General features: G+C 36.6%; 3 protein-coding genes across 3 annotated transcripts; all 3 read right to left on the reverse strand.

Annotated features, from left to right (window-relative positions):
• Nucleotides 1-1,211: 1,211 nt before the first annotated feature.
• LOC112150952 (vitellogenin-1) lies at nt 1,212-10,783 on the reverse strand. The gene is made up of 34 exons (XM_024279512.2): nt 10,666-10,783; nt 9,865-9,885; nt 9,596-9,747; nt 8,958-9,209; nt 8,712-8,873; nt 8,478-8,626; nt 8,211-8,361; nt 7,952-8,109; nt 7,686-7,851; nt 7,481-7,606; nt 7,112-7,330; nt 6,796-7,013; nt 6,606-6,703; nt 6,411-6,535; nt 6,240-6,341; nt 6,035-6,154; nt 5,749-5,938; nt 5,489-5,582; nt 5,225-5,410; nt 5,012-5,141; nt 4,733-4,928; nt 4,172-4,647; nt 4,031-4,075; nt 3,834-3,902; nt 3,517-3,717; nt 3,284-3,426; nt 3,082-3,217; nt 2,885-3,008; nt 2,612-2,792; nt 2,442-2,536; nt 2,262-2,356; nt 1,964-2,129; nt 1,474-1,635; nt 1,212-1,381 (listed from the first exon to the last, which is right to left on the reverse strand). Exons 1-34 carry the CDS (start codon nt 10,703-10,705, stop codon nt 1,281-1,283), a joined length of 5,049 nt encoding a protein of 1,682 aa, XP_024135280.1. The 5' UTR covers nt 10,706-10,783; the 3' UTR covers nt 1,212-1,280.
• Nucleotides 10,784-13,452: 2,669 nt separating this feature from the next.
• LOC118598720 (vitellogenin-like) lies at nt 13,453-15,802 on the reverse strand. The gene is made up of 6 exons (XM_036211737.1): nt 15,684-15,802; nt 15,517-15,611; nt 15,281-15,375; nt 14,978-15,143; nt 13,652-13,813; nt 13,453-13,553 (listed from the first exon to the last, which is right to left on the reverse strand). The coding sequence occupies exons 1-6, from the start codon at nt 15,800-15,802 to the stop codon at nt 13,453-13,455; spliced, it is 738 nt and encodes a 245-aa protein (XP_036067630.1).
• A 6-nt stretch (nt 15,803-15,808) lies between these two features.
• Nucleotides 15,809-21,932, reverse strand: LOC112150954 (vitellogenin-1). Its single transcript, XM_024279514.2, has 24 exons — nt 21,878-21,932; nt 21,407-21,427; nt 21,130-21,281; nt 20,792-21,043; nt 20,546-20,707; nt 20,298-20,446; nt 20,067-20,217; nt 19,790-19,947; nt 19,531-19,696; nt 19,327-19,452; nt 19,023-19,241; nt 18,707-18,924; nt 18,508-18,605; nt 18,298-18,422; nt 18,128-18,229; nt 17,923-18,042; nt 17,650-17,839; nt 17,436-17,529; nt 17,168-17,353; nt 16,951-17,083; nt 16,677-16,869; nt 16,182-16,591; nt 16,038-16,082; nt 15,809-15,924 (listed from the first exon to the last, which is right to left on the reverse strand). The coding sequence occupies exons 1-24, from the start codon at nt 21,915-21,917 to the stop codon at nt 15,850-15,852; spliced, it is 3,585 nt and encodes a 1,194-aa protein (XP_024135282.1). The 5' UTR covers nt 21,918-21,932; the 3' UTR covers nt 15,809-15,849.
• Nucleotides 21,933-24,934: the final 3,002 nt, after the last annotated feature.

Here is a 24,934-nt window from a genome sequence, read left to right on the forward strand (position 1 = left end):
ATTAAGTGATTGTAAAAACATATTACCTTGTTTATGTGATTAATCAAATTTCCCTAATACTAAATTTCTAATAAAATTAGTAAAATAACTCAAAATTAACAAAAGTTTTAATTCAATTCATCTGACAGCAGGTCTTTATCTCTCCTATGAGGTATGAGGTGCCAAAGTTGAAAAATACTGGATGTATTTATTGATGGACATACAAGAAAATCACATGATAAAAATATGTGATGGTATGGCAACATTATCTGAAAAAGAAAATCCAACTGCACATAAAGATACCCTGTTCTTCAAAAAACAACTATTCCTGACAAACTACAATAAAAATTTACACTTCTTGAAGGTTTTTTTTTTGCACCCCCCCCAATGGTTTTGAAGGGAAATAGACCACATAACTGATGAATTGTCAGTGTTTACATGTGTAATGCAACGTGTTTCAAGATAACTGATGACTCTCGCTCTGCCAGTGCTCCATTTTTTATACATTTTTATGGAGTATATGTATCTGCTCTTTAAATCATTATAGATTAAAAACTGTAAATACATTGCTTTCACAGTAAATAAAGTTTATATGAGAAAGGAAATTACATTTTCAAACATCTTTGAGTTTTGTAAAATATATTTAATGCTGTGAGATTTAAAACATACTGCAGAGTCGAGCCCTTTCCTAACCATCTTCTATTTGGTAAAAGTTTGCTCGAAAGCAAAGTCTGGTTTATTGGTTCTACTAATTTTAGATAGAAATGCAATTGATGCCACACCAGGAATATTGATTTTAGGTGAACACAGACGTTATCCCTCATGTTTTTCTTCAAAGGTCACATAAAAGGCACCCTGACATTGGGATTGTTTGCTTCTGTTGTTTATTTTTGTCAGTGTGAATTATAAGGTCAGTTCATTTCTGTCCGATGGAACAGAGCTGCCAGCCATCTGACCCAGGATGTTTTTTTTTTTTATTAGTGATAGGTTACGCACAACTAGCATATATTATTTCTTACTATATTGAAAAACTTAAAGAAGAGTCTTTCCAGCCTTTTTTTAATACTTCACAGCTAAACAATAAAGAGGGGAATCAATGCTTTACATTAGTCAATTGATTGTTAAAAAAATAAAATAAAATACTGAAAGAGGTTGGCCTTCCTCTTTCTTGAGCATTCAGGAGTGTAGTAAGTTTTTCAAAATGTCACCAGTGACATGGTAAGAACCACAAATTTTGCAAAAAACTATTTGTTTATTTCTACTCAGTACGTAAGGACATACAAGGTCATCTTAAAAAAGAATTAAGAACATTGAGAATTGCAGCTGCAGGCAAGATGAGCCTCTGTAGAGTCCCTCAGGTCAACACTGCTGTCAAAGATGTTACTGGGATCCAAAGTGGAATCTGGACACAAAATATGTAATTGTAAGAATTATTTGGGATTAGTCTGTTTTATTGCTTTTCTTGCAGTTTCCTACATTTTGATATCCACTCACCAGCAGCAAAGCACTTGAAGCCAACGTTGACGGAGATAGTTTTGACTGGGTAGCAGCCAGGCAGACAGCGGAGCACAGGTTCAACAGAGAAGCATGTGGAGTCTTGACCATGGACATTAACCTTCTTCTCCAGCTGAACAGATTCAAACTTCATTCGGCACTCTGCATGAAAAGAAAGCTGATTAAGAGATCTCTTCAAGTTAACTCATATCATCTGGCATAGAAATCTTTGTAAAAACATGTCCCTACTCATCAGAGGGGCTTTATCAGTCTGAATAATGCATCACAAGAAGATGGAAGAAATGTTTTAAGTGAAATGCCATGACTCAACTTCAAGACTAGATATGAAATCTAAATGAAGAAAACAATTTTGTCTGTCATTGCCTGAAAGTGTTATTGAATCTAAATAAAATATTATATGTATTTAGTTGCAGATTTACAAACATGTATTTCAAAAATAAAAAACTGATGATTTATGTTTCAGTCTCACCATAGTTATCTTTGCAGCTTTCTGCTGGTAAAATCCAGGAAAGAGCGAAGCTGACAGAGTTCTTGGCCAAGCGTCCATTGGGTGAACGATAATCCTGTCTGACTTCCCCATCAGCCTTTCCACAGAGCCCACAGGTCTTGCCTTTCATCCAGTCAGCGATTTTAATCTAGTTTGTCCAATAAGATTAATTCATTAGTGAATAGTGACCATGAAATATAACTTACACTATAAAAACTATTCATGCTGATCTTGTTTTTCTCACTTTAATTCCCAGACAAAACAATTAAGGTGAGCTTACCCTCCAAGAGGTCTTGTTCACGTAGACTTCATGAAGCCCGTGGCTGGCTGCGTACACAGAAACTCCCTCCTCATTTTCTCTGATCTCAATGGAAGCTGTTGAAGAAGTTACACGATCATCATTTGATGAGAACATTCATCTTTCAAAAAAAGATTATTTCAATCAAAAACTGTGTGAAACCTGTTGGATGCTGGTATGGCAGGCTGGTAAGAGGTATTGCCATTCCGTTGACCTTAACGTGCACCTCCTCCTCCTTGGGGTACAGATCAATGTCTCTGTATGAAGAAGGACACAAATCTCTGTGAGATACATATATTTCTGAGTGAGAGCTAGTTTTGTCAATAACTCACATGTCAGCAATCTTAACATTGAGGTGGTTCTTTTCAGTGGAGTCTTTCATTTGTAGGACCATGAATTTCAGCTCCTCAGTACAGTCCTGTGCAAGAACCTGGTAGCAAGACTCTGGCATCTTGTTCTTATATCTTCTGTTGTTAAATGTTCTGAGTGTGTTGTTGTTCAAACTGCATTCAGCTGAAAAAAAACATATATTTATTGAGTTTCTTTTTTTTAAGTATCAATCTTAAGCAATACTTGTATTTCTCAGCAGTAATGGTAGTCCTTACCTGCAACAGCCTTGGCAAAGACGTAGTGGACTTTATCAATAACCTCCTCAAAGGGGGTAAGGGTTTTGAGCTCTTGAAGTGGAAGGGTGATGGGAAGATGTAAAGTCATGTTGTAAGAAGTGCGCTGTGGAACAGAGAAAAATATTGGTTAATTAAAAAGCATTTTTATATGGAATGAACCAATTGACATCACATACCCTTGGTGTTTTTGCAATAAGTTCAATGGACTTCTCAGATTTTGCAACAACAGTGAAAGAGAGCTGCCTGGAGCTGTTTGCACTCTTTGCTTTGATCAAGTCAGCAAGCATTTTGTTGGGCACGTAGTCATAAGCCCTGTAATGCATTCTATGTGAGATCTTGAATTGTGTATTGCAGTTTTGACAAAAGATGTTTTCTTACTTCTCTGCATAGCGTTTAACGTAGGAGGGTAGTTTTTCCCAGGACACTCTGAGGCGAGCTGCAGGGCTTGAACTGACCAGACCAGTTTCACCGGTGATCATGGTGCTGTATTCTTTGCATTCAGCTCCCCAGGCAAGCTTGCCCTATGTTAAAAACAACAGATATGACAGTAATGAAAACGGAGTCTCTCTCTAAAGCTTTGATTTATGTACAAAAGGAGAAGTGCATCTTACTGTGATTTTGTGTTCGCTCAGCCAAACTCCATCAGCACACAGCTTCCAGTTGCTTCCAGACAGAGGGTACAGGATGATCTGAAGTCTGGCATTTGGTTTGTCAACATAAACAACAACTTGGTATCCGAGGTCTTTCTTATTAGCTCTGACAGCACGGACAGTAACAACAGCAGCGGCATCCCTTTCGTCAAGGAATTCGTTCTGTTGAGAAAAGTTCAGTTAATTTTTTTTAAAAGCACACATTTAAGTAATAAATCAATTTCAACACAAAATCACTTTTTTTTTTTAAAATATAATTTTTAGTATAAATTCTTTACCTTTGTGTGAATGGCCTCAAAACTGGAGTCACTGCTTCTGCTTCTAGAACGCTCTTCTGATGACAAAGTCTGCAATGAAAACAAAGCAAATGACATGCTTAGTTTAGAGGACACCAAAATAACATAATTGAATCCACTAACATCTCTTCCATTTCTTTGATTTTTGGTTTTTGTTTTCAAAAATTACAAGGAAATACCTGGTTCTTGTGGCTCTTCCTAAACCTGTGAGAATTGGCCTTTTGCTGTGGAAAAACAAATGTCAGTTTCAACATTGGCTAAATGGCTATGTTTCCATGAATTTGTTCATTTATACTGTGGAATAGTTTTTGAATTTCTACCATTGAACGACGAGCACTGTCACGAGAAGAACTTGATTCTGCACTGAAGAGTGAAGCAAGGCTTGACGCAGAGCTTGAACTAGAAGAATTGCTGAAAGATCTTGAGGAGCTCAAGCCGCTGCTGTTACTGCTATGGCTGCTTCTGCTGCTGCTGCTGCTGCTGCTACTGCTACGGCTGCTGCTGCTGCTGCTAGTTCTCCTGCTACTGCTGCTGCTCTTGCTGCTGTTGCTACTTTGATGAGAGGAAGAGATAGATGATGAGGATGAGGATTTGGAGGAATGCTTCGAGGAAGAACTGCTGCTGGAGCTTGAGGAGGAGGATAAAGTGTGGTTCTTATTTGAAGCCAGGATTTTGTTGAGCTTGGACAGCACTGTTGCTGCCCCATCATTCAAGTTGATTTGCTTAATGATCTTCTCTGCTGCCTTAGCTCCAACTTTAACCTCCATCTCCAGTCTCTCCACTGCTTCACCTTCAACTAAACACAAGAACAAATGATCATTAACAGGGTTTTACGTTTTCTCCTATACAACATACAAAAACATTATATTTTCATTTCTTACTTGGTGTTATAGAGAAGGAAGCATTTTGACTTCCAATCATTCTGTATAGGGCAGTATCGTGGATAAAAGCAGCATTTTCAGTGGCAACCTTGAAGCAGGCTTTGAGTCCAATGGCACGGTACTTGGTACAGTATCTCTTGGCTAAGAGTGGAATCTTTTGCTCAACAACTTCCTCTTCAACGATTTCTGAGGACATCTATAAGAAAAAAAATGCATGAAACCAGTACAATAACGACTACAATGTATCAATCTAAAAATGTAATTTGGGACCAGACTAACTTCAGCAGAATAATCCTCATTTGAAAGAATCTGACTTGAGATGGATTGCAAAACCTTTCTTCTGAAGATTGGAATGATTCTTTCAGCTGTGGGATCAAGACTGTTCCTCCTCACTACATAGGTCTCAAGACTGTTGAAGAAACATAATAATATCATCATGGTTCTAGTTTTTAACATAAGAATTGAATGCAAAATATTTATAGATACACTTACCTCCCATCTGTGATGTTCTCATTGACAGAAACAGGAAGTGCTTCTATCTTAAAGTCACCCTCTTTAATGTGCAGTCTTGCATTTATTTTGGAAGGTATAGTTGTGTTAAATTTAGCTCTTGAAACAATTATTGTATGGTAAACAGGATTGTTAATTCCCATCACAGCATAGGTGTCCACAGCAAAACTGTAGGTGGAAGAAATTTTCAATAATGGTTACTCTATTAAGACATTTATTACTTTTTTTTACTTGACTAGAGTTTACCTGGGTATGATCTCACTCTCAAGCTTGATGTCAGTTTCCAGAAGGCGAGAGAGTGGAAAGTCTTCAGGCAGATGTGGCGACAGAGTTGGTTTGACTAAAAAACCCCAAAAATATATTAATAATTACAGTTTTTATTGTTTTAAAGGACTTTTTGCAGAATTTACATCGATTTGCTGCTGATAAACAATCAGGAGTCATTATTAACTAATTTCATTGTCAATAACTTGGGACACACTTATTTATTCATTTTTTGTACTTACTTTTTACAACAGATCCAGCCACAGCAGCAGAGTAAAGATTGAGCTGCACTGACACACCAACAGCAGTGGGTATTACACGTCGTACTTCAGTAAACATTACTGGCATTGCATAGTTGAAACTGGCACCAGAGAGTAGCAGAGTCCTTAGAGCTTTTATGCCAAAATCCTGAACAGAGGGTCCACTGGCCAGCTGTAAAAGATGGAAACAGTTAGAACATTGATACACATTTACATGGATTTCAGATTTATATTTGTTGTGAAGTTTATGAACAGAACTGTTTCATACCTCAATAGCCCGTTCAATCATGGGTTTATCGATGTTTGCAAAGGCAATCTCCTGTCCAAACAGTTTGATATAAATGGAAGCTAAAGGTTTGTTGTTGGGCAAGGACCTCCACTGAGACAGCTGTTGACAGAAAATAAAAGATTATAATGCTTATTTATGTGGGAAATTTCTCAAGGAATTTGTAAATTTATGACTCTAATCTTACCGCCTTGATAACACGTTTCATCTTGGTGATTCTGTCTGCACTGTCAAGAACTGAAGGGTTTTTCAGAAGGGTCTCTTGCAGTCCATCAGTTCTCACTCCAATCTAAGAAAACAATGAATACAGTTAGAGTTATAGTTAACTTTGTACCAGTGTGTTTTTATTCTTATTTACCTCCAGAATATCAGCAGCAGCTCCAGCAAAGAAGGCTCTTGTCTTGGCAACAACAGACCTTGGCAGGAAGGTGGCAGCATCGTTGATGTAGAAAGCGGTAGCAGCAGCACCCAGCATAAAAGAGCCTAATGATTGTATCATTAAAAGTTGGAAATAAACTAGAGTCAAATAATATTGACATGAACTCAATCTTACTGCTGTAAGCTTCTCCATAGACGGCTTTGCTAAAACGTAGGCTCAGTCTGTCCAGCTTTGGACTCAAGATCTTCATGGCAACATTGCAAGCTGCAGCCCTGTTAGAAGAGACACAAATGATAAACACTTGTTCAAAAATATCAACAGACTGAAGTTAATCAAGTTCGGGAATATAAATCAGGATTCTTACACTGATGGATGAATAACAGAAGCACTCCTGCTCATGGACTTCATGTGAGAGTATGTGAAGCTGGCAACCTGCAAATTCTCTTCTGACTTAACAGCATTGGCGAGGGTGGAAACCAGTGCCAGTGAAGGATTGGTCTCAAACAGGACAATGCATGAGAGCATACGAAGTTCTGGGTCTAGAGCCTTATCCATGTAGAGCTGAAGAGCCAGTTCCTGGACCTGTGACCAACAAAATAAAAACAAACAAACCTAGATTTAGCTTTGAGCTTAGGTGGGAAATGGGATATTTTAAATTTTTGAGTAATGCTTGAACTCACCATTCTTGATTCTTTCTTTGCAATGTTGCTCAGAGCCCTAATAGCTTCAATATGGACTCTGATTGGCAGAGATGCAGCAGCGGTGCCGTGAATAGGCATAATTTTTGTGATTGACTTGAGGCTACTGGGGTGTCCTGCATTTCCCAAAACCTTCACATACAAGATGATGTCTTCTGTCTCTCCCTTTGAAACGGCCTCTGAGAGACGCTTGTGGATTGGCTATCGGAGAAAAAATAAATAAATTATATATATATTTTAAACAAATACTTTTACAATTGGATTAGATTTTCTTGTAAATTAATTTCTTTAGTTTTTTTTTTTTTTTTTTTTTTTACCAACAAGCAACAAAAATTATAGTATTTTTATTACCTGAACAAACCCAACAGGACATGCATCTGACTCAGCACAATATTTGGAAATCATTGTGCCGTAGCCGAGGAAGACGATCTCGCGTAAAACTGGGTTGGCATTGATTTTGTTGTCTTCCATCAGGGTCTGGAACAGCACAGACAATGATCATGTTTCAGCTGCAGTTTACATGTTCATAAATCATTTCTTCTAAGTATGCACAAACCTCAAAAAGCTTGATGGATTCTGGGTTTGCTGTAACCATGTGAACAGCTGCAGCCAAGGTTCTGACTGCCTCAACAACACTTAAGTCTTCAGCTTCAAATCTCTCCTTGATGAATCTGAGAGCAGTAGTGGTTCCAGAAGCTGGAACAGCTTCCAAGAGCCAGAGTCTAATAAAATATGAGATATTATATTTGTGTATATTCATGATATTTTCTTTTTTTTCTCTAAGAGAGGAAAGCAGCTGAATGTTCAATTACTAAAAGTTACCTGTAAGAAGGCATAGTTTTGTACTTGTTCCAAAGCACTTCCAGGTCTTCATTGTGGGCAACACGTAAAAACTGAATTAATTCCAAATACTTCAGAGGCGCACTATCATTGACCTTCTCAGCATTGTGGATAATTAGATGATCCAGAAGCTCCTCAATCTTAGTTTTAAAGAGACAAATGAGTGTAAATGAAAACTAATAAGTTACCCCATGTCTAAACTTTTAACATCTCTTGTATTAGAAGCATTTTGAAACAGTACCTGGGCCTGTTTATCAGTGACCTTGACAAACTGGAGGGGTGTCCACTCAAACTCATCAGAAAACTCATACTTGAGAGATTCGCGGTGATGATATTCAGCAGATTTGGGTACAATGGGGGAATCCAAAATCTCTTGGAAGACGAAGGTTTGTCTTTATGGTATTGTAAAAAGAAAAACATCTATATTTATAGTTATACGACATATGACATAAAAGTGTGTTTTGGATTTATCTCCATATTTTTGCATTTTAATTTTATACTAACATACCTGGTCTCTGTTTGAGCAGCTCCATAACCCTCAGAGAATGGTGAGAACTGGATTAACTCATTTACATCTGCCTCCAGGATCATGATACCACTGGGAACTGGTTTCAAGACATATCTGTATGATGTTGAACCCCTTAGATTCTTTGATTCCTGTAATCAGAAAATCCTAAGTTGCCTTGTTTCCGGATTGCTATTTTAATGATGTATGTAGATAATAAACTAGGTTTGAGCTTACCTGTTGGCACTTGTCACATTTCTCAGTGTATGCCAACCCCATGTCCCTATAGATCCTTGTCTGACAGTTGTTCATGTCCCTGGTTTTAGTCAGGAGGATGCGTTCAGCCTTAACATCTTCATTTACTGAGTAGAAGGTCTTGCACACGCCCTGAACTCCATCCTGAGGAGCACATTAACTTTTCATATTAGAGGCAAATTCCTTCTTATTGAGTTTTTGAAGAAAATCTTTAGATATTTTACAAACCTCTTGGAGATCATAAACGTTGTGTGTCTTTTTGATGTTAAGCTGAAGAATGCTCAGAACGCCTTTGTAGAAGTTCAGGATTATATCTGAGAACTCATCAGGCACATAGATTTTTCCTACAATGCCATTGCTGTATTCAAACTTGATGGGAGTAGTCCACTCTGGTGTAAATGCTTTTGGGATATCTTCAACTTGTTCTCCTTGGTCCTTCGGCCCAATGCTGGTGAAACCATGCATCATGGGATCATCAACCTACCATATGAATAAAAAAAAATGTAAACTGATAGTTTTTATTTTAAATGGTAAATGGCGTATACTTGTACAGCGCTTTCTACCCTCCTTCGATGGACCCAAGCGCCTTACAGTCACAGACCCATTCACCAATTCATGCACACACATACACATTCACACACTGGTGGTGGCTCCGCTGCCGAACACTGGTGCCAACCTTTCACCAGAGGCAATTCAGGGTTCAGTGTCTTGCCCAAGGAAACTTCAACACAGGGCAAGGCGGGAGTCTAACCCGCTCGCTTTTGATCAGGACTCGACCGCCCTACCACTGCACCACGGCCGCCCCTATTCATCCCAATTTATCATTTAAAATGAATACAATATTTTTTTCACTTCCTGGTACTTACCTTTATGGTATACATGTTTTTGTCTAGAGCACTTATGAGAAATTTGCAGCTGCCATTCATTTTAGCTCTTGCCAGACCCTCCTCAGGCAGACCGCTCATGATGGACATCTCATATTTGTACACGTAAGTTTTGCCAGCTGTAAACTCAGGAGCTGGAAGCAAAGTTAAATTTTGATGTTGATAAAAACATTCAGAAACTTTAATTAATTTGAATTTAGTTCTTAACTTTGATGTTGCAAACATTTTTAAAACAATAGTAGGGATCTCACCATAGTTGACAGTTTGTCCAGCTGAAAATTAAAAGTACATCGTTAATCCTTTAGTTTCATAAAAGATTTTAAAGTTATGTAAAATTTTTCTTAGGAAACAACAAGGCTATTGGATTATTTTGAAATTAAAAAGGATTGACAGACATATTCTAACTAGGAACACATCCGATTAAATAGAGAAGCCATTAAAGTTTCAGATTAAATTAAGTATAGCAGTTTTACAAGACAGAAGATACATTATAAGATAAAAAAAGCAAACTGGTCTTTTTGAGAGGTAAATGGATTCAAAAGCTGGATGTATTAAAACATTAAAAAAGTTACGAAATGTACGTCTAAATCATTTTCAGAAATTACAATTTTAAGTCTTAAGAGGACTTTTTGAATAATAAAAACAAATTATTTAAATTAATGAACATCCATTAAATTAACAATATTCTAACTGTCTCCCCCCATGATTTTCAATTGAAGTTTTTGTGGGAAAAGCTTTTTAAAATATTGCAAAAATTAGAGCACAACGCTTAGAACATTGGAAAAAATCTCAAAGATGTAAAGTCTTTTTTTTTTAAGTTCTGAGATTACTTCTTAATTGGTTTCACCACATTATGATAAGTTGTGGTAATGTAATAAGTTATATCATCAACACTATTAATTTTCATGCATTGTGATGTATACCTTAGAGTTGTAAGATATTATAAAGTTAATTTTAACCAAAAACAGTTTTAAAATCTAATAAGTGCTGCAGTAATAAGACATTGCACAACATGTTATTGACAAAGCATTAAAAAAAAATCTGAGACTTACCCACTAGGGCCAGAGACAGAGCGAGCACCACTGCTCTCATGGTTGAATGGGGCTGTGCTCACATTTGTGCTGGCCTTTTAAAGAGAAGCTCTGGTCTGAAAAATGTTCTAGGAGAGCCCAATTGTAAATCATTGCATAACTAATTGCTGCTTTGACATGACAAATGACCTACAAATTTTTGGAATTTTGATGGAGTGCTTACACATGCTTACATCCAGTTCTTTGAATGGCATTGGACTTTTTCACTAAAATGACCAAAAAAGGACATTTTTTCCTAGAAACAAATGATTTTTTAAACATTTCCTTTAAGGCAGATGTGTTCTTCGTTGAATTTCATCACATTGCTTCAATAGTGTGCCAATCTTTGATGTCCAAGTTTCATGGTTCTTTCTACTTATCAGAAATACAATTTCTTTGAATCCAAAGTTTGTAAGTTCTTGATGAAATACTGAATAAAAACTTGGACAATGAGTTTCATTATCTCTACAAACAACTAGTAAGAGTCACCCTTTTTCAATTTAGTTTTGTCCTTCAAATTATTTGAATAATTTTTAGTGATTTTCCATTTTCAATTGATCCATGTCTTGTTCTCTGTTTTGTGACTGGTTTTCATTTACATGTTTGGATGTAGTTTTGTTTTTTTGGTCATATTTAAGGTTTTCTGTGAATTTTATTATTTTTCTAGTGTATACAAATTACATTTGTCTGGCATAAAGATGGCTCCAGAAAAACAAAATCTGGAATAGAAATAAAAATATACTCAGGCTATAAGCCTTACATAGACTGGATTTGTCATTCAGGGAGATTCATAGAAGTTCATAAAAAAAAGAAGACAACATAAGGTTAAACCTAGTCCGCTTGACTACTTCTTTGTTTTTTTATACATAGAACTTGAATTTCATTACCTGTTTTTTTTTTCCTGTGCCCTCTAAAATTTGGCCACTAAAGCAGTTGGGGGTCACTTTAATTTTGTTCTCTATCTTAAAGTGATTTTCTCAAACACACAAGCGATGGAAACTCTTACTTTATCCTTTTCTCAGAATTCACTTTAACTCATGCAGGAGAGATTTGAATTTTTGCATTAAATTCCAGTAAATTTCTCTGTGAGAAATTTAAACCCTCTCTGCCTTATTTTAACTTTTTTAGAGGGGGGGGGTTGCCGGCATACTTTATTCCAGCATCTTAAATAAACAAAACAACACAACATTTTTATTTTATTAACTTTTTTAAGTTCAGCTTTGAATGAATTATCTCAGTAAATAGTGGTTAACCAAAAAAGAAATACAAAAGCAGAGTCCTAAAAACCACATTGCTTTTGTACCTGAGAGTTTAAATAAAATAGTCCGGATAAAACGTTTTCTCTGAAATAGGTTTTAAAAAAATACCCAAAACGGAATGACTCATGGAGACTACTAAATTAAGTCTTGTATTGTTGTTTTTTTTTAGAAGCAGCAACAGTTTAGTTCCCCTCCAGGGGCACTCTTCATTGAGGCGCCAAAGTAGACAAGAGTCAGACAAAATTAGCAACTAACCATACTCAAGCATGGCTGACTCACACATGCACGCGATACACCCGGCATGCACGAGAACGATGCAGAGCATTGTGTTGAGACAACCTCAAAAGTGCATGTGGAATTTCATAGTGTGTCGCATGTTTTTGACAAATTTGTTCAATTCCCAACCGTAAGCAATTTTACATAGAAAAACACTATTGAAATATCAATTGAAATTACAAACAAATTCAACCTAAAAAAATGAAGGAACAAATTTAATCCATTTGGAAGTTAAAATATGAGTTATATGAGTAAAATGTGAAAGTACTCATATTAAAATAAAAGTATAAACTTTTTTATTACTGCACGCATTTGGATAGAGTAAAAAATATCCAATAATTGTTTAAATGCTAATATTTACACAAGAAATGCTACATGTTCAGATAACTGATGGGACTCGCTCAGTCTTTGCTCTTCATTTTTCAAAAGTTCTGATACATCATGTGGAACTGTTCTTTATACTTACACAGCAATGACTGGGTATGCACTACTTTCCCAATGGTTAAAAGTAACTAGAAAACTAACTAAATAACCAGAAAAAAATGTGACTTTCTAAAAATGTTTATTTTATTTTATTTCAATTCTGCAGATTTTTTAATACACTATGGTGGTTTGTCTACGTGTTATTAAAAAATAAGTGCTGTTAAGGAATTTTTTTTACATAAATGCACATAATTTATAGTTTCAGTACCAGATTTAGGTTAAAATTGGTGTTATCACTTACAGATTTTTTTTTGTTTGTTTGTTTTTCAAATGTCACATAAAAAGGCAGCCTGACATTAGTTGTTTGCTCCTGTTGTTTTTTTTTGGTCAGAGTGATTTTTAAGGTCAATGCATTTCTGCACAAAGTAACAGCTGCCAGCTGTCTGACCCTGGGTGTTTTTCATTTATGACGGGTTACTTGTGACATTCAAATGTTATCCTGACCAATAATCAATAGTTTTAAAGATATTTCTTCCAAGTTTTTTTTCCCTATAAAATAACTTGGTAGATTGTACGGATGGTATAGGGGATGATGTGCCCCATAACACATATTTTTATATAAGAATGAGGTTAACCAGCCTTCTCCTTGACTATGTAAAAGGTGTTTCGCGAACTTCCTTTGACCTTTTATGTTTCTTATCAAGAAAAAAAATGAAAACATCCACAAGAGTTTTAGGTAAGCTATTTGGACAGATATTTATTTTTGTCTAAAAGTGCATAAAATACAAGTCATTGAACAAAAAAACATTTTTTAAGAACATTGTGCATTGCAGCTGCAGGCAAGGTGAGCCTCTGTAGAGTCCCTCAGGTCAACACTGCTGTCAAAGATGTTACTGGGATCCAAAGTAGAATCTGGACACAGAGCACAAAAGGGAAAGTTAATATTTTTGGGGGTTTAGTCTGTTTTAATTGCTTCTGTTTTGTTTTTCTCTATTTTGATGTCCACTCACCAGCAGCAAAGCACTTGAAACCAACATTGACAGAGGTGGTTTTAACTGGAGAGCAGCCAGGCAGACAACGCAGCACGGGTTCAACAGAGAAGCATGTGGAGTCCTGACCATGGACATTAACCTTCCTCTCCAGCTGGACAGATTCAAACTTCATTCGGCACTCTGCACAAAAAAAAGACAGACAATGAAGTTTGAGCGGAAGCGTATACAATGTTCAGGTAGCTAAATTGGCTCACCGTTTGAGATTTAGCCAACTTTTCTTACATTTGCAAATGTAAATCCCAGTGTAAGAATGTACAAGTTAAAATTTTCATCTAAATGTTAAAGTCCCCCAATGATAATTTTTTTTAATTTAAAAAAACTTTCCCTTTAGTGTTTAATTATGATTATGAGGTCTTTAACCAACTTCCCACAACTTAAATGTTTTAAAAAGACATTTTTCATGTTGATCTGAAGTCTCTGTTTTCAAAATCTCCTCTGAGGTGGCGTGGCTTTTGAAGCTGTACTGAGCACCGATGCTACATAAAAATGTCAAGCAATATCGGTAATGTCCAGCCATATGGTTTTGAGCCAGATGTCAGCTCGGACGAGGAAGTGAAAAGCTTCGCGGACCGAACTTACTACAAAAGCCTGATTCTTTCTCCTTCCGGTTCACAAAAGACTCTTTTAGCTAATTCTCCAATTTTTATTGATGTTGCTGTGACCAATACATTCAATCCATTGGTTCTCAGAGCAGAATCCCTGGGAAAATAATGAAAGCTAACATCAAAATGCTCTTTCATTGATTTACAATCCTTTCCAACTGCGGTCAAATGAGCCGCCGTTCACATTTCCGTGGTCACATCAAGAAGGTTCGTGGAGTCTGGTGGAGATTTTCCAGTGTTGTCAGTCCTGCTACCGTAAGCATTGTATGAAACTCACAAAAAATCCAGTGACGGCTGATTTGACCACAGAAATGCGAACGGCGGATCATTTGACTGCAGTCAATGTGAAGATGCCATCTTCTCTTCTACAGCACCTGAGCTAGACACGCTAGCCGGGCCAGATGAGGGGTTTAGCGCATGTACAGCATAACTATTGTGACATATAGAAGTCTCATTAATTCAAACAGATCGTTTCTGCGACAGTTTGATTTACAGCATTTCAAAAGGAGAAATACTCGGAAATTGAAAAACAAGATCATTTCTTATTACATTTGTTCTCTTTCATTAGAAAAATGCCAAAAATACATGTTAAAACTCACGATTTTCATCGGAGGGGGACTTTAAATCTTTATACAGTTTCACATTTATAAATCTACAAAGTATTTACATATTAAACTCTCACCAGAGAAATCTTTGCAGCTTTCTGCTGGTAAAATCCAAGAAAGAGCGAAGCTGACAGAGTTCTTAGCCAAGCGTCCATTGGGTGCACGATAATCCTGCCTCACTTCCCCGTCAGCCTTTCCACAGAGCCCACAGGTCTTGCCTTTCATCCAGTCAGTGATTTTAATCTAGTTTGTCCAATGAGACAAGTTTGTTAGTGAACTGTGGACATGAAATATAACCTGGATTTAACTCATAAAATATATTTGCTCTGATGTTGTTTTCTCACTTTTATTCCCTGACAAAACAATAAAGGTGATCTTACCCTCCAAGAGGTCTTGTTCACATAGACTTCATGAAGCCCGTGGCTGGCTGCATACACAGAAACTCCCTCCTCATTTTCTCTGATCTCAATGGAAGCTGTAGATCAAGTTACATGACCAACATTTGAGATGTTTTATTCCAAAAAACAAAAAGCTTTATATTGTAGTTAACACTAATTAAAAATATTACTTTCATTACAGAAAAAAACAAGCAAAAAGATAGAAACCGTGTGGAAACTTGTTGGATGCTGGTATGGCAGGCTCGTGAGAGGTATTACCATTCCATTGACCTTAACATGCACCTCACTCTCCTTTGGGTACAGATCAATGTCTCTGTGAGAAGAAAGACACAAAACTTTTGTAGTTAAAGGCAAATTTTGATTTTGGAATTTGTCAACAACTCACATGTCAGCAATCTTCACATTAAGGTGGTTCTGCCGGGAGGAGTCTTTCATTTGTAGGACCATGAATTTCAGCTCCTCAGTACAGTCCTGTGCAAGAACCTGGTAGCAAGACTCTGGCATCTTGTTCTTGTATCTTCTGTTGTTAAATGTTCTGAGTGTGTCATTGTTCAAACTGCATTCGACTGAAAAAAAATGTTTCTTTTTTTTAAGCTTCTGCTTCTCGAACGCTCTTCTGACAAAGTCTGAAACAATGATATGATTAGTTTAGAGGCCACTAAGATACCATAACAAAAGAGCTGAACATCTCAGTTTATTAAATGTCTGGTTTGTGTTTTAAAATTCTGAAAGGAAATACCTGGTTTTTGTGGCTCTTCCTAAACCTGTGAGAATTGGCCTTTTGCTGTGGAAATCCAAGATATGTCAGTTTCAAGATTGGCTTGTTGGCTATATTTTTGTGTAAAAATTGTTTATTGCCATGGAATAGTTTTTGAATTTCTACCATTGAACGACGAGCACTGTCACGAGAAGAGCTTGATTCAGCACTGAACAGGGAAGCAAGGCTTGATGCAGAGCTTGATCTCGATGAATTGCTGAAGGATCTTGAGGAGCTCAATTTGCTGCTATTGCTGTTGCTTCTGCTGCTGTGACTGCTTCTGCTGCTGCTAGTGCTACTTTGATGAGAGAAAGAGCTAAAGGATGAGGATTTGTAGAAATGCTTTGAGGAAGAACTGCTGCTGGAGCTTGAGGAGGAGGATAAAGTGTGGTTCTTATTTGAAGCCAGGATTTTGTTGAGCTTTGACAGCACTGTTGCTGCCCCATCATTCAAGTTGATTTGCTTAATGATCTTCTCTGCTGCTTTAGCTCCAACTTTAACCTCCATCTCCAGTCTCTCCACTGCTTCACCTTCAACTGAACACAAGAACAAATGATCAATAACCGGGATTTACGTTTTCTCCTATACAACACACAAAAACATTATATTTTAATTTCTTACTTGGTGTTATAGAGAAGGAAGCATTTTGACTTCCAATCATTCTGTATAGGGCAGTATCGTGGATAAAAGCAGCATTTTCAGTGGCAACCTTGAAGCAGGCTTTGAGTCCAATGGCACGGTGCTTGGTACAATATCTCTTAACAAAGAATGGAACCTTTTGTTTGTCATCTTCCTCAATGATTTCTGAGGATATCTATAAGAAGAAAATACATTATGCATGACTTTATGTTACACTGAACCAATCTACAAATTTTGTTAAGGTTAATAGACTAACCTCTGCAGAAGAAGAGTCCTTGTTTGAAAGAATCTGAATTGGGAAGGATTCCAAAACTTTGCTAGGCAAGATTGGAGTGATTTTTTCAACTGTTGGGTTTTCTATGTTTCTTGCCACAGTATAGGTCTCAACGCTGTCCAGGAATGACAGTGTCATCAATTAGGTTCTACTTCTCTATGTAAAAGAAGCAACGTGTTTATGATAGACAAACACCTACCTTCCAGCTGTGATGTTTTCAGGAGCAGAAACAGGAAGTACTTCTATCTTGAAGTCACCCTCTTTAATATCAAGTTTTGCAGAGATTTTGGAGGGCAGAGTTGAGTTAAATTTAACTCTTGACACTATTAACTGATTGTAAATTGGAGTGTTTGTTCCCATTACAGCATATGTGGCCATAGCATAACTGAAGAAATAAGTCATAAAAAAGTGATATTTCAGGAAAACAATGACCTTTTGTTTGAAAATGGTTAGTTAGTGGAGTCTACCTTGGATTGACCTCAGTCTCAAGTTTGATATCTGTTTCCAGAAGGCGAGAGAGAGGAAAGTCTTCAGGCAGACGTTGTGACAGAGTTGGTTTAACTAAATGAAAAAAAACAAAGAAGATATATATATATTTTTACACAAAATCTAGGTTTCCATCAAAATAGCATTTCCTGTGAACAACATTTTTTTTCTTTTATTGGTAATTTTCAAACTTACTTTTTACAACAGCTGCAGCCACAGCAGCAGAAAAAAGACTGAGTTCCACTAGAAGGCCAGAACTAGTGGGTATTACGCGTCGCACCTCAGTAAACATCACAGGCATTGTATAGTTGAAACTGACACCAGAGAGGAGCATAGTCTTAAGAACCTTTATACCATATGTCTGAACAGAGGGTCCACTGGCAAGCTGTAGAAGATGGAAACATTAAACATTATGTGCATTGCAAACTTATATTTGCCACAAAGTTTATAGAATGAGCTGTTTCATACCTCAATAGCCCGTTCAATCATGGGTTTATCGATGTTTGCAAAGGCAATCTCCTGTCCAAACAGTTTGATATAAAAGGAAGCTAAAGGTTTGTTGTTTGGCAAGGACCTCCAATGAGACAGCTGTTGACAGAAAATAAAAGATTATAATGCTTATTTCTGTGGGAAATTTCACAGGGAAATTGTACATTTATGACTCTAATCTTACAGCCTTGATAACACGTTTCATCTTGGTGATCCTGTCTGCACTGTCAAGAACTGAAGGGTTTTTCAGAAGGGTCTCTTGCAGTCCATCAGTTCTCACTCCAATCTAATAAAAAACAATTAAAGTTAAGATTAGAGTTAACTTTGTACCAGTGTGTTTATATTCTTATTTACCTCCAGAACATCAGCAGCAGCTCCAGCAAAGAAGGCTCTTGTCTTGGCAACAACAGACCTTGGCAGGAAGGTGGCAGCATCATTGATGTAGAAAGCGGTAGCAGCAGCACCAAGCATAAAATAGCCTGATGAATTGCACCATTAAATTATGGTAATTAAAAGTTGGGAATAAATCTGAGTCAACTTATATTGAAATGAAAGCAATCTTACTGCTATAGGATTCCCCATAGATGGCTTTGCTAAAACGTAGGCTCAGTCTGTCCAGCTTTGGACTCAAGATCTTCATGGCAACATTGCAAGCTGCACCCCTGTTAGAAGAGGCACAAACACTGGTTTGCTTTAACACTGGTTAAAACATGTCAACAGACTGAAATTAATCAAGATCAGTAATATAAGTCAGGATTCTTACACTGATGGATGAATAACAGAAGCACTCCTGCTCATGGACTTCATGTGAGAGTATGTGAAGCTGGCAACCTGCAAATTTTCCTCTGACTTAACAGCATTGGCGAGGGTGGAAATCAGGGCCATTGAAGGATTGGTCTCAAACAGGACAATGCATGAGAGCATACGAAGTTCTGGATCAAGAGCCTTATCCATGTAGAGCTGAAGAGCCAGTTCCTGGACCTGTGACCAACAAAATAAAAACAAACAAACCTAGATTTAGCTTTGAGCTTAGGTGGGAAATGGGATATTTTGAATTCATGAGTAATGCTTGAACTCACCATTCTTGATTCTTTCTTTGCAATGTTGCTCAGAGCCCTAATGGCTTCAATATGGACTCTGATTGGCAGAGATGCAGCAGCAGTGCCGTGAATAGGCATAATTTTTGTGATTGACTTGAGGCTACTGGGGTGTCCTGCATTTCCCAAAACCTTTGCATACAAGATGATGTCTTCTGTCTCTCCCTTTGAAACGGCCTCTGAGAGATGCTTTTGGATTGGCTATCAGTAAAAAATAATTTTTCAAAAATTGCTTTTATAGATATCTTTACCATAAGGTAAAAGAAACGTACACTATTTTCATTACCTGAACAAACTCAACAAGACAGTTATCTGACTCTGTACAATATTTGGAAATCATTGTGCCGTAGCCGAGGAAGACAATCTCGCGCAGAACTGGGTTGGCATTGATTTTGTTGTCTTCCATCAGGGTCTGAAACAGGGCCAATATTGAACATGTTTCAAATACAATTCACATGTTCATAAATTATTTCTTCTATGAAGTACAAACCTCAAAAAGCTTGATGGTTTCTGGGTTTGCTGTAACCATGTGAACAGCTGCAGCCAATGTTCTGACTGCCTCAACAACACTTAAGTCTTCAGCTACAATTTTCTCCTTGATGAATCTGAGAGCAGTAGTGGTTCCAGAAGCTGGAACAGCTTCCAAGAGCCAGAGTCTAATAAAACATGAAATAATAAGGGAAAATGTGAACAATTTCCATTCTCTTTAACAGAGCAAATAAGTTGAATGTTCAATCACTGAAAGTTACCTGTGAGAGGGAATATTTTTATACTTGCTCCAAAGCCCTTCCAGATCTTCATTGCAGGCAAGACGTAAAAGATGAATTAATTCCAAATACTTCAAAGGAGTATTGTCATTGACTTTCTCAGCATTGTGGGTAACTATATGATCCAGAAGGTCCTGGATCTACATATTAAAAAGATTTAAAAAAAAAACAACAACAACATTTCAACACATTCCACGAAGTGTCACATATGTATGAATTCTTAACTTTCTTTAGTTTTGGATTCACTTTGAAACAGTACCTGGACCTGCAAATCAGTGACTTTGACAAACTGAAGGGGTGTCCACTCAAACTCTTTAGAGAACTCATACTTGAGAGATCCGCGGTGATGATACTCAACAGGGTTCGGTGTAATGGTGGTATTTTGAATCTCAAGGAAGACGACGGTTAGCCTACAAGATGTTTTAAAAAGATTTAAAAAAAAAACACACACAGACTTATATACAGTATATATATATATATATAGACATACTTAATCTCAGTTTGAGCAGCTCCATGATGCTCAGAGAATGGTGAGAACTGGATTATCTCATTTACATCTGCTTTCGTGATCATGATGCCGCTGGGAACTGGCTTCAAGATGTATCTGTATGATGCTGTACCTCTCAGATTCTTAGATATCTGCAAATAAAATGCACACCTTTTTGTTTTTGTATGGGCATAAGTATGTTTACTTGTATGTAGTACCCTATGTATGGCATAAAATCAGTTTTAGCTTACCTTCTGGCACTCCTCACATTTCTCAGTGTATGCCAACCCCATGTCCCTATAGATCCTTTCTTGACAGTGGTTTATGTCCCTAGTTTTAGTCAATAAGATTCGGTCAGCCTTTACATCTTCGTTGACAGAGTAGAGGGTCTTGCACACACCCTCAATTCCAGCCTATAAAGCACAGCATTTTTTTGTATAAAGATTAAAGCCCCCGCTTTGAATTTATAGAAGGCAATCTTTTAACATCTTACAAACCTCGTGCAGATCATAAACATTGTGCGTCTTTTTTATGTTAAGCTGAAAGAAGTTCAGGAAGCCTTTGTAGAAGTTCAGTACAAAATCTGAGACTTTTTCAGGGGCATAGATTTTTCCAACAGTACCATTGCTGTATTCAAACTTGATTGGAATGCTGGTTTCTGGCTCCATAATCTTAGGAAGCATGCTCATGAGATTTGGATGATCCTTTAACCAGATGCCATTGAACTCATTTATCTCAATATCTGCAATCTAGGTACAAATGAAGTAGAAAATGTAAAACATGTATGTGATATTTCAAAGATTAGGTGATTTTCTTTAACTTATTTGCTCTTTACCTTCAACACCAATGTGTTTTGGTCTATGGCACTGATTAGAAATTTGCAGTTGCCATAGACTCCTGCTCTCCCCAAACCCATTTCAGGTAGACCAGTCATGAGGGATACCTCATAATTATACACATACGTTTTGCCAGGAGCAAAAATTGGAGCTGGAAGCATAGTTGTAAATGTCAGAAACTCTTTGTTTAAAATAACATTCTAAACATGTATGATTCATTAAATTTGAGTTTTAATGACCCAAACTAAAAAAAAAAAAAATCTGCTGTTAGCTCACCAAGGCTAGAATGTTGTCCAGCTAAAGGGAAAAAAAGAACAATATTTCCATTGATTAGAATTTGTTATTGTATGTACATGCAATTTAACAATTTTTAATTGGGGAAAAACCTATACAGTTTATAGCTTTGTAAAAAGTACTATAAAAAAAACTTTAAAACCATCAACCTTAAATATAGAGATGATAGTTAATGTTAGAGTTAGGAAAATAAATGGAATGAAGATAACTAGTAAATTCAGAATTATTGGAGAAAAGCTTTTTTTAAAAAAAATATGCTTCAAATTAGTTAATTAACTTTTGTGATTTATTGAACCATTCCAAAGGATCTAGCTGTGAGGTCTTTCAAATTTCATATAAATACAAACAATACTTAAAATCAAATGTCTGAAAAAATAAAAACTATAAAATACATTGGCACATTTAAAACTTTAAAATAAAGGAAAAAATCTCACAATAGCAGATTGGACTTACCCACTAGGGCCAGAGACAGAGCCAGCACAACCGCTCTCATGGCTGAATGGGGCTGTGCTCACATCTGTGGTGGCTTTTAAAGGGAAGCTCTGGGCTGAAAAATAATGTAACAGAGGCCAATTGTAAATCATTGCACAACTAACTGCTGCATTGACATGAGAAATAACCTATGAATATGTGAACATTTCATTAAGTTGTTACAAACGCCACAAAATATCTCAGTAAAGGATTTTGAAATGGTCAATGGCTATTTTCGCTAACAGACATAATTGACTACATACTCGTTTCCTATTCTTCAGGTGTGTAAACTTGGTTTCATTTTTGCATATTATTTGTGGTGTGAATTGTTCCATAAAGAGCGAGCTTTAAGGATTTCTTTAGTTTAGCCCAAATTCCCTATGTTTGAAGTTAAAAAGTTTTGTGGGGTAGCAAAAGAAACATGTTCCTATTAATAAAATAGTAAGTAAAACCCAGGCAGAAAGATTACAATTTTCATTATTATTGTTATTCATCATTATCTTCATAGAAGGCATATTATTTCATGTTTTGACTTATTGATTAAGTTTACTCCACTCACCTAACAATGTGCTACAAAGGGCCATCCATGGGGTCATGCAAATGTTAGTCTAATAAACATACCATAACTCTCAAGACATTTAAGTTCTGTTGAAAACAAAACAGCTAACAGCCCCTTCACAATTGTCATAGATAGGTAGTAAGACAAAAATGGTAGCCAATGGCTGCTTGGTTACTCGTGCTGCCAGTGTGCTCAGTCTTTCTAATACAGTATTTGGGACTGATATTTGTGTTAATCAACAACTGAAAATGTTTTTTTTTTTTGCCAATAAATGACAGTTTTCATGAAAAATCACATTTTGTTTTAATTCTTTTTTTGTTTGCTTTTTATTTGTGTTTAATTCTGAGTTCAGTAATAAACTAAAGAGGTAAGTCTTTATTCCAATTTGTGTTGTCTTAACTTAAAAAAAACATTCACATACACTTAAAGGATATATTGGAAGTAAAATAGATCAATTTAAGTTATTTATTTATTAAGTTTTTCATTTCTGAAAAACAGGTTTACTCTTTCAAAGGTCGTATCAAAAAAGGCACCCTGACTGTAGTTGCTTGTTCTTGTTGTTTGTTGTGGTCAGTGTGACTTCTAAGGTCAGTACATTTCTCTGTCCATTGTAACTATTTCTTGGAAAATCTAGCTGCTTGCCTTCCTGGTCCTGGATGTTTCTCATTTGTAACAGGTTGTGCAAGTTGTGCAAACATCATCTCCTCTTACTATCTAGGAATTCAATAAAAAAATTATCCAACTTTATTTGTTGTGTCCAGCAACCAAGCAGATAACATACTGTAGGGAACTAAATCATTTGGGTTCATCATTTAATGTTGCAAAATTTTTTTACGCTTTTTGCTCTTATTTTGTCAAGGCGGAGGAACAGTTTTGGAATTTAAGTATGTATCTTATGTCATCACATTAATGTTTAGTGACCCTAAAGGTTTTGGGCTGTGAGCAAAATGCAGAAGAAAGCCATTTAACTTTATTATTCCTAATAAATACGCCAGGAAATGAGGCCCTCATTTCCCCTTGAGTACATTGCTGGTAAGGATGCAAAGCTTAACAACTCAAACTGCTTTTCAGAAAATGAATATTTTTGACCAGGATTTAAATGATCAGAGTAGAAGCTTGACTAACATCAGAAAATACTGTTCCAGATTTCAGCTGTATAAAACTGAAATTCTGCTTCACAGTCTTTACTCTGAACTTTGGGTATTAGAAGAAGGCCTAACCCTGTTTAGCCAACATTTTTCTTAGCACAATCTGACACTATTTGCAAAGTGGATTAACACAATTTAACTTTAGCTTTGGTGCTAGTCATAAAGAATGGACAACAATGCACTGTGGTGAGGTTGTGGTAAACCTTTTTGTAAACAGTTATGTCTCATTAGCTGTATTTCCATTACACATATGGGCAAAACTTTACCAAAATTCTAGAAATGTTAACAAAACACAATTTCACAATTACACTGTTTCCATTAAATCATGATAATGCGAATAAACACTTACCAGCCCACACGATAAGTCATTCAAAAATATTGTGATGGATGTAAACAATACTTTGATTTACAGCAAATACATTCACATTTCTTCCAAGGCACCAGCACTCATCAATCAAAGGACACATTGGTGTCTTAATCAGCCCAGAAAATGGCAAGCTATGTGGGAATGAAGCTACGAATGAAGCAATTCAGGGAAATTGTGATTGGTGATTTTACAGAGAAGCTGTGAGTCCAAAAATTCTGCACGACACATTTAACTTTTGATGATCTGCGTGATGCTGTGGGACCTTTTGTGGCGTCTGTTGTGCCGTGCCCAAGTATCCCGTTGCTGGTCACATGAATCATTTAATTGGAAAAAAAGTATTCCCATTGCAGTTTTGCGAAATATGTCTTTTCCTGGACATTTGTTAGACAGTTTCCTGTGTAATTGCAGTAAGCAACACCCTGTCATTATGCCCCCTAAGAGAAAAGAGGAACAGCACAACAACTGAACATGACTGTCTCAATTAATTTGCCGAGGGGACAGCCAGGTGTCGATATCACCTCTCAAGAAGTGCTATCTCAAAGCATGTTTTGGCCCCATACAGCCCCAAAACCTTCCGTTTCCTTTCCACACCACTCTACATACGCAAACAAAGCGACTATTAAATTCTGGCTAATTCTTTGATCATTTACATTTTTTTCCCATATATATTTTTCACAAATATTTTTCCATAATATATACATAGTTATAGTTAAAACAGTTTAAAACTCACTCCACTAAGAAAAAATTATTTTTTGTTTTTTCACATGTTCTTGCAGCCTTTTTCTCAAGATGGAGGACGTACTGTATATAAAGAAAATTAAGATTGACACTGTGTTTCTGACTATTTCTTTATTCAAATCGTGGTGAATCAGGAGCAGTTTGGAAAGGCTTGTAGCGGTGATGTATGTAGAACCAGTAGGCAGGCCACAAGCTCCCTACTCCACTCCGTTGTAAAAGTGCTTCAC

Source organism: Oryzias melastigma, linkage group LG4 (assembly GCF_002922805.2).
Source record: "Oryzias melastigma strain HK-1 linkage group LG4, ASM292280v2, whole genome shotgun sequence".
Taxonomy (NCBI): domain Eukaryota; kingdom Metazoa; phylum Chordata; class Actinopteri; order Beloniformes; family Adrianichthyidae; genus Oryzias; species Oryzias melastigma.

Bases quoted from the DNA above. Each gene is read 5' to 3' on its own strand.
- LOC112150952 (XM_024279512.2), bottom strand. From the start codon at position 10,705: ATGAGAGCAGTGGTGCTCGCTCTGTCTCTGGCCCTAGTGG. The intron at 5,583-5,748 runs GTAAGTACAAAA...GGGGTTTTTTAG, and splicing joins GGCTGGATCTGTTGTAAAAA to TCAAACCAACTCTGTCGCCA. The intron at 3,718-3,833 runs GTAAAGAATTTA...TTTTCTCAACAG, and splicing joins TTGAGGCCATTCACACAAAG to AACGAATTCCTTGACGAAAG.
- LOC112150954 (XM_024279514.2), bottom strand. From the start codon at position 21,917: ATGAGAGCGGTTGTGCTGGCTCTGTCTCTGGCCCTAGTGG. The intron at 20,447-20,545 runs GTAAGCTAAAAC...TTTTATTTGCAG, and splicing joins AATGTGAGGAGTGCCAGAAG to ATATCTAAGAATCTGAGAGG. The intron at 18,423-18,507 runs GTAAGATTGCTT...GCAATTCATCAG, and splicing joins CTATGGGGAATCCTATAGCA to GCTATTTTATGCTTGGTGCT.
- LOC118598720 (XM_036211737.1), bottom strand. From the start codon at position 15,802: ATGCCAGAGTCTTGCTACCAGGTTCTTGCACAGGACTGTACTGAGGAG. The intron at 13,814-14,977 runs GTGAGAGTTTAA...TTTTTTGTGCAG, and splicing joins AAGCTGCAAAGATTTCTCTG to AGTGCCGAATGAAGTTTGAA. The intron at 13,554-13,651 runs GTGAGTGGACAT...CTCTGTGTCCAG, and splicing joins TTTCAAGTGCTTTGCTGCTG to ATTCTACTTTGGATCCCAGT.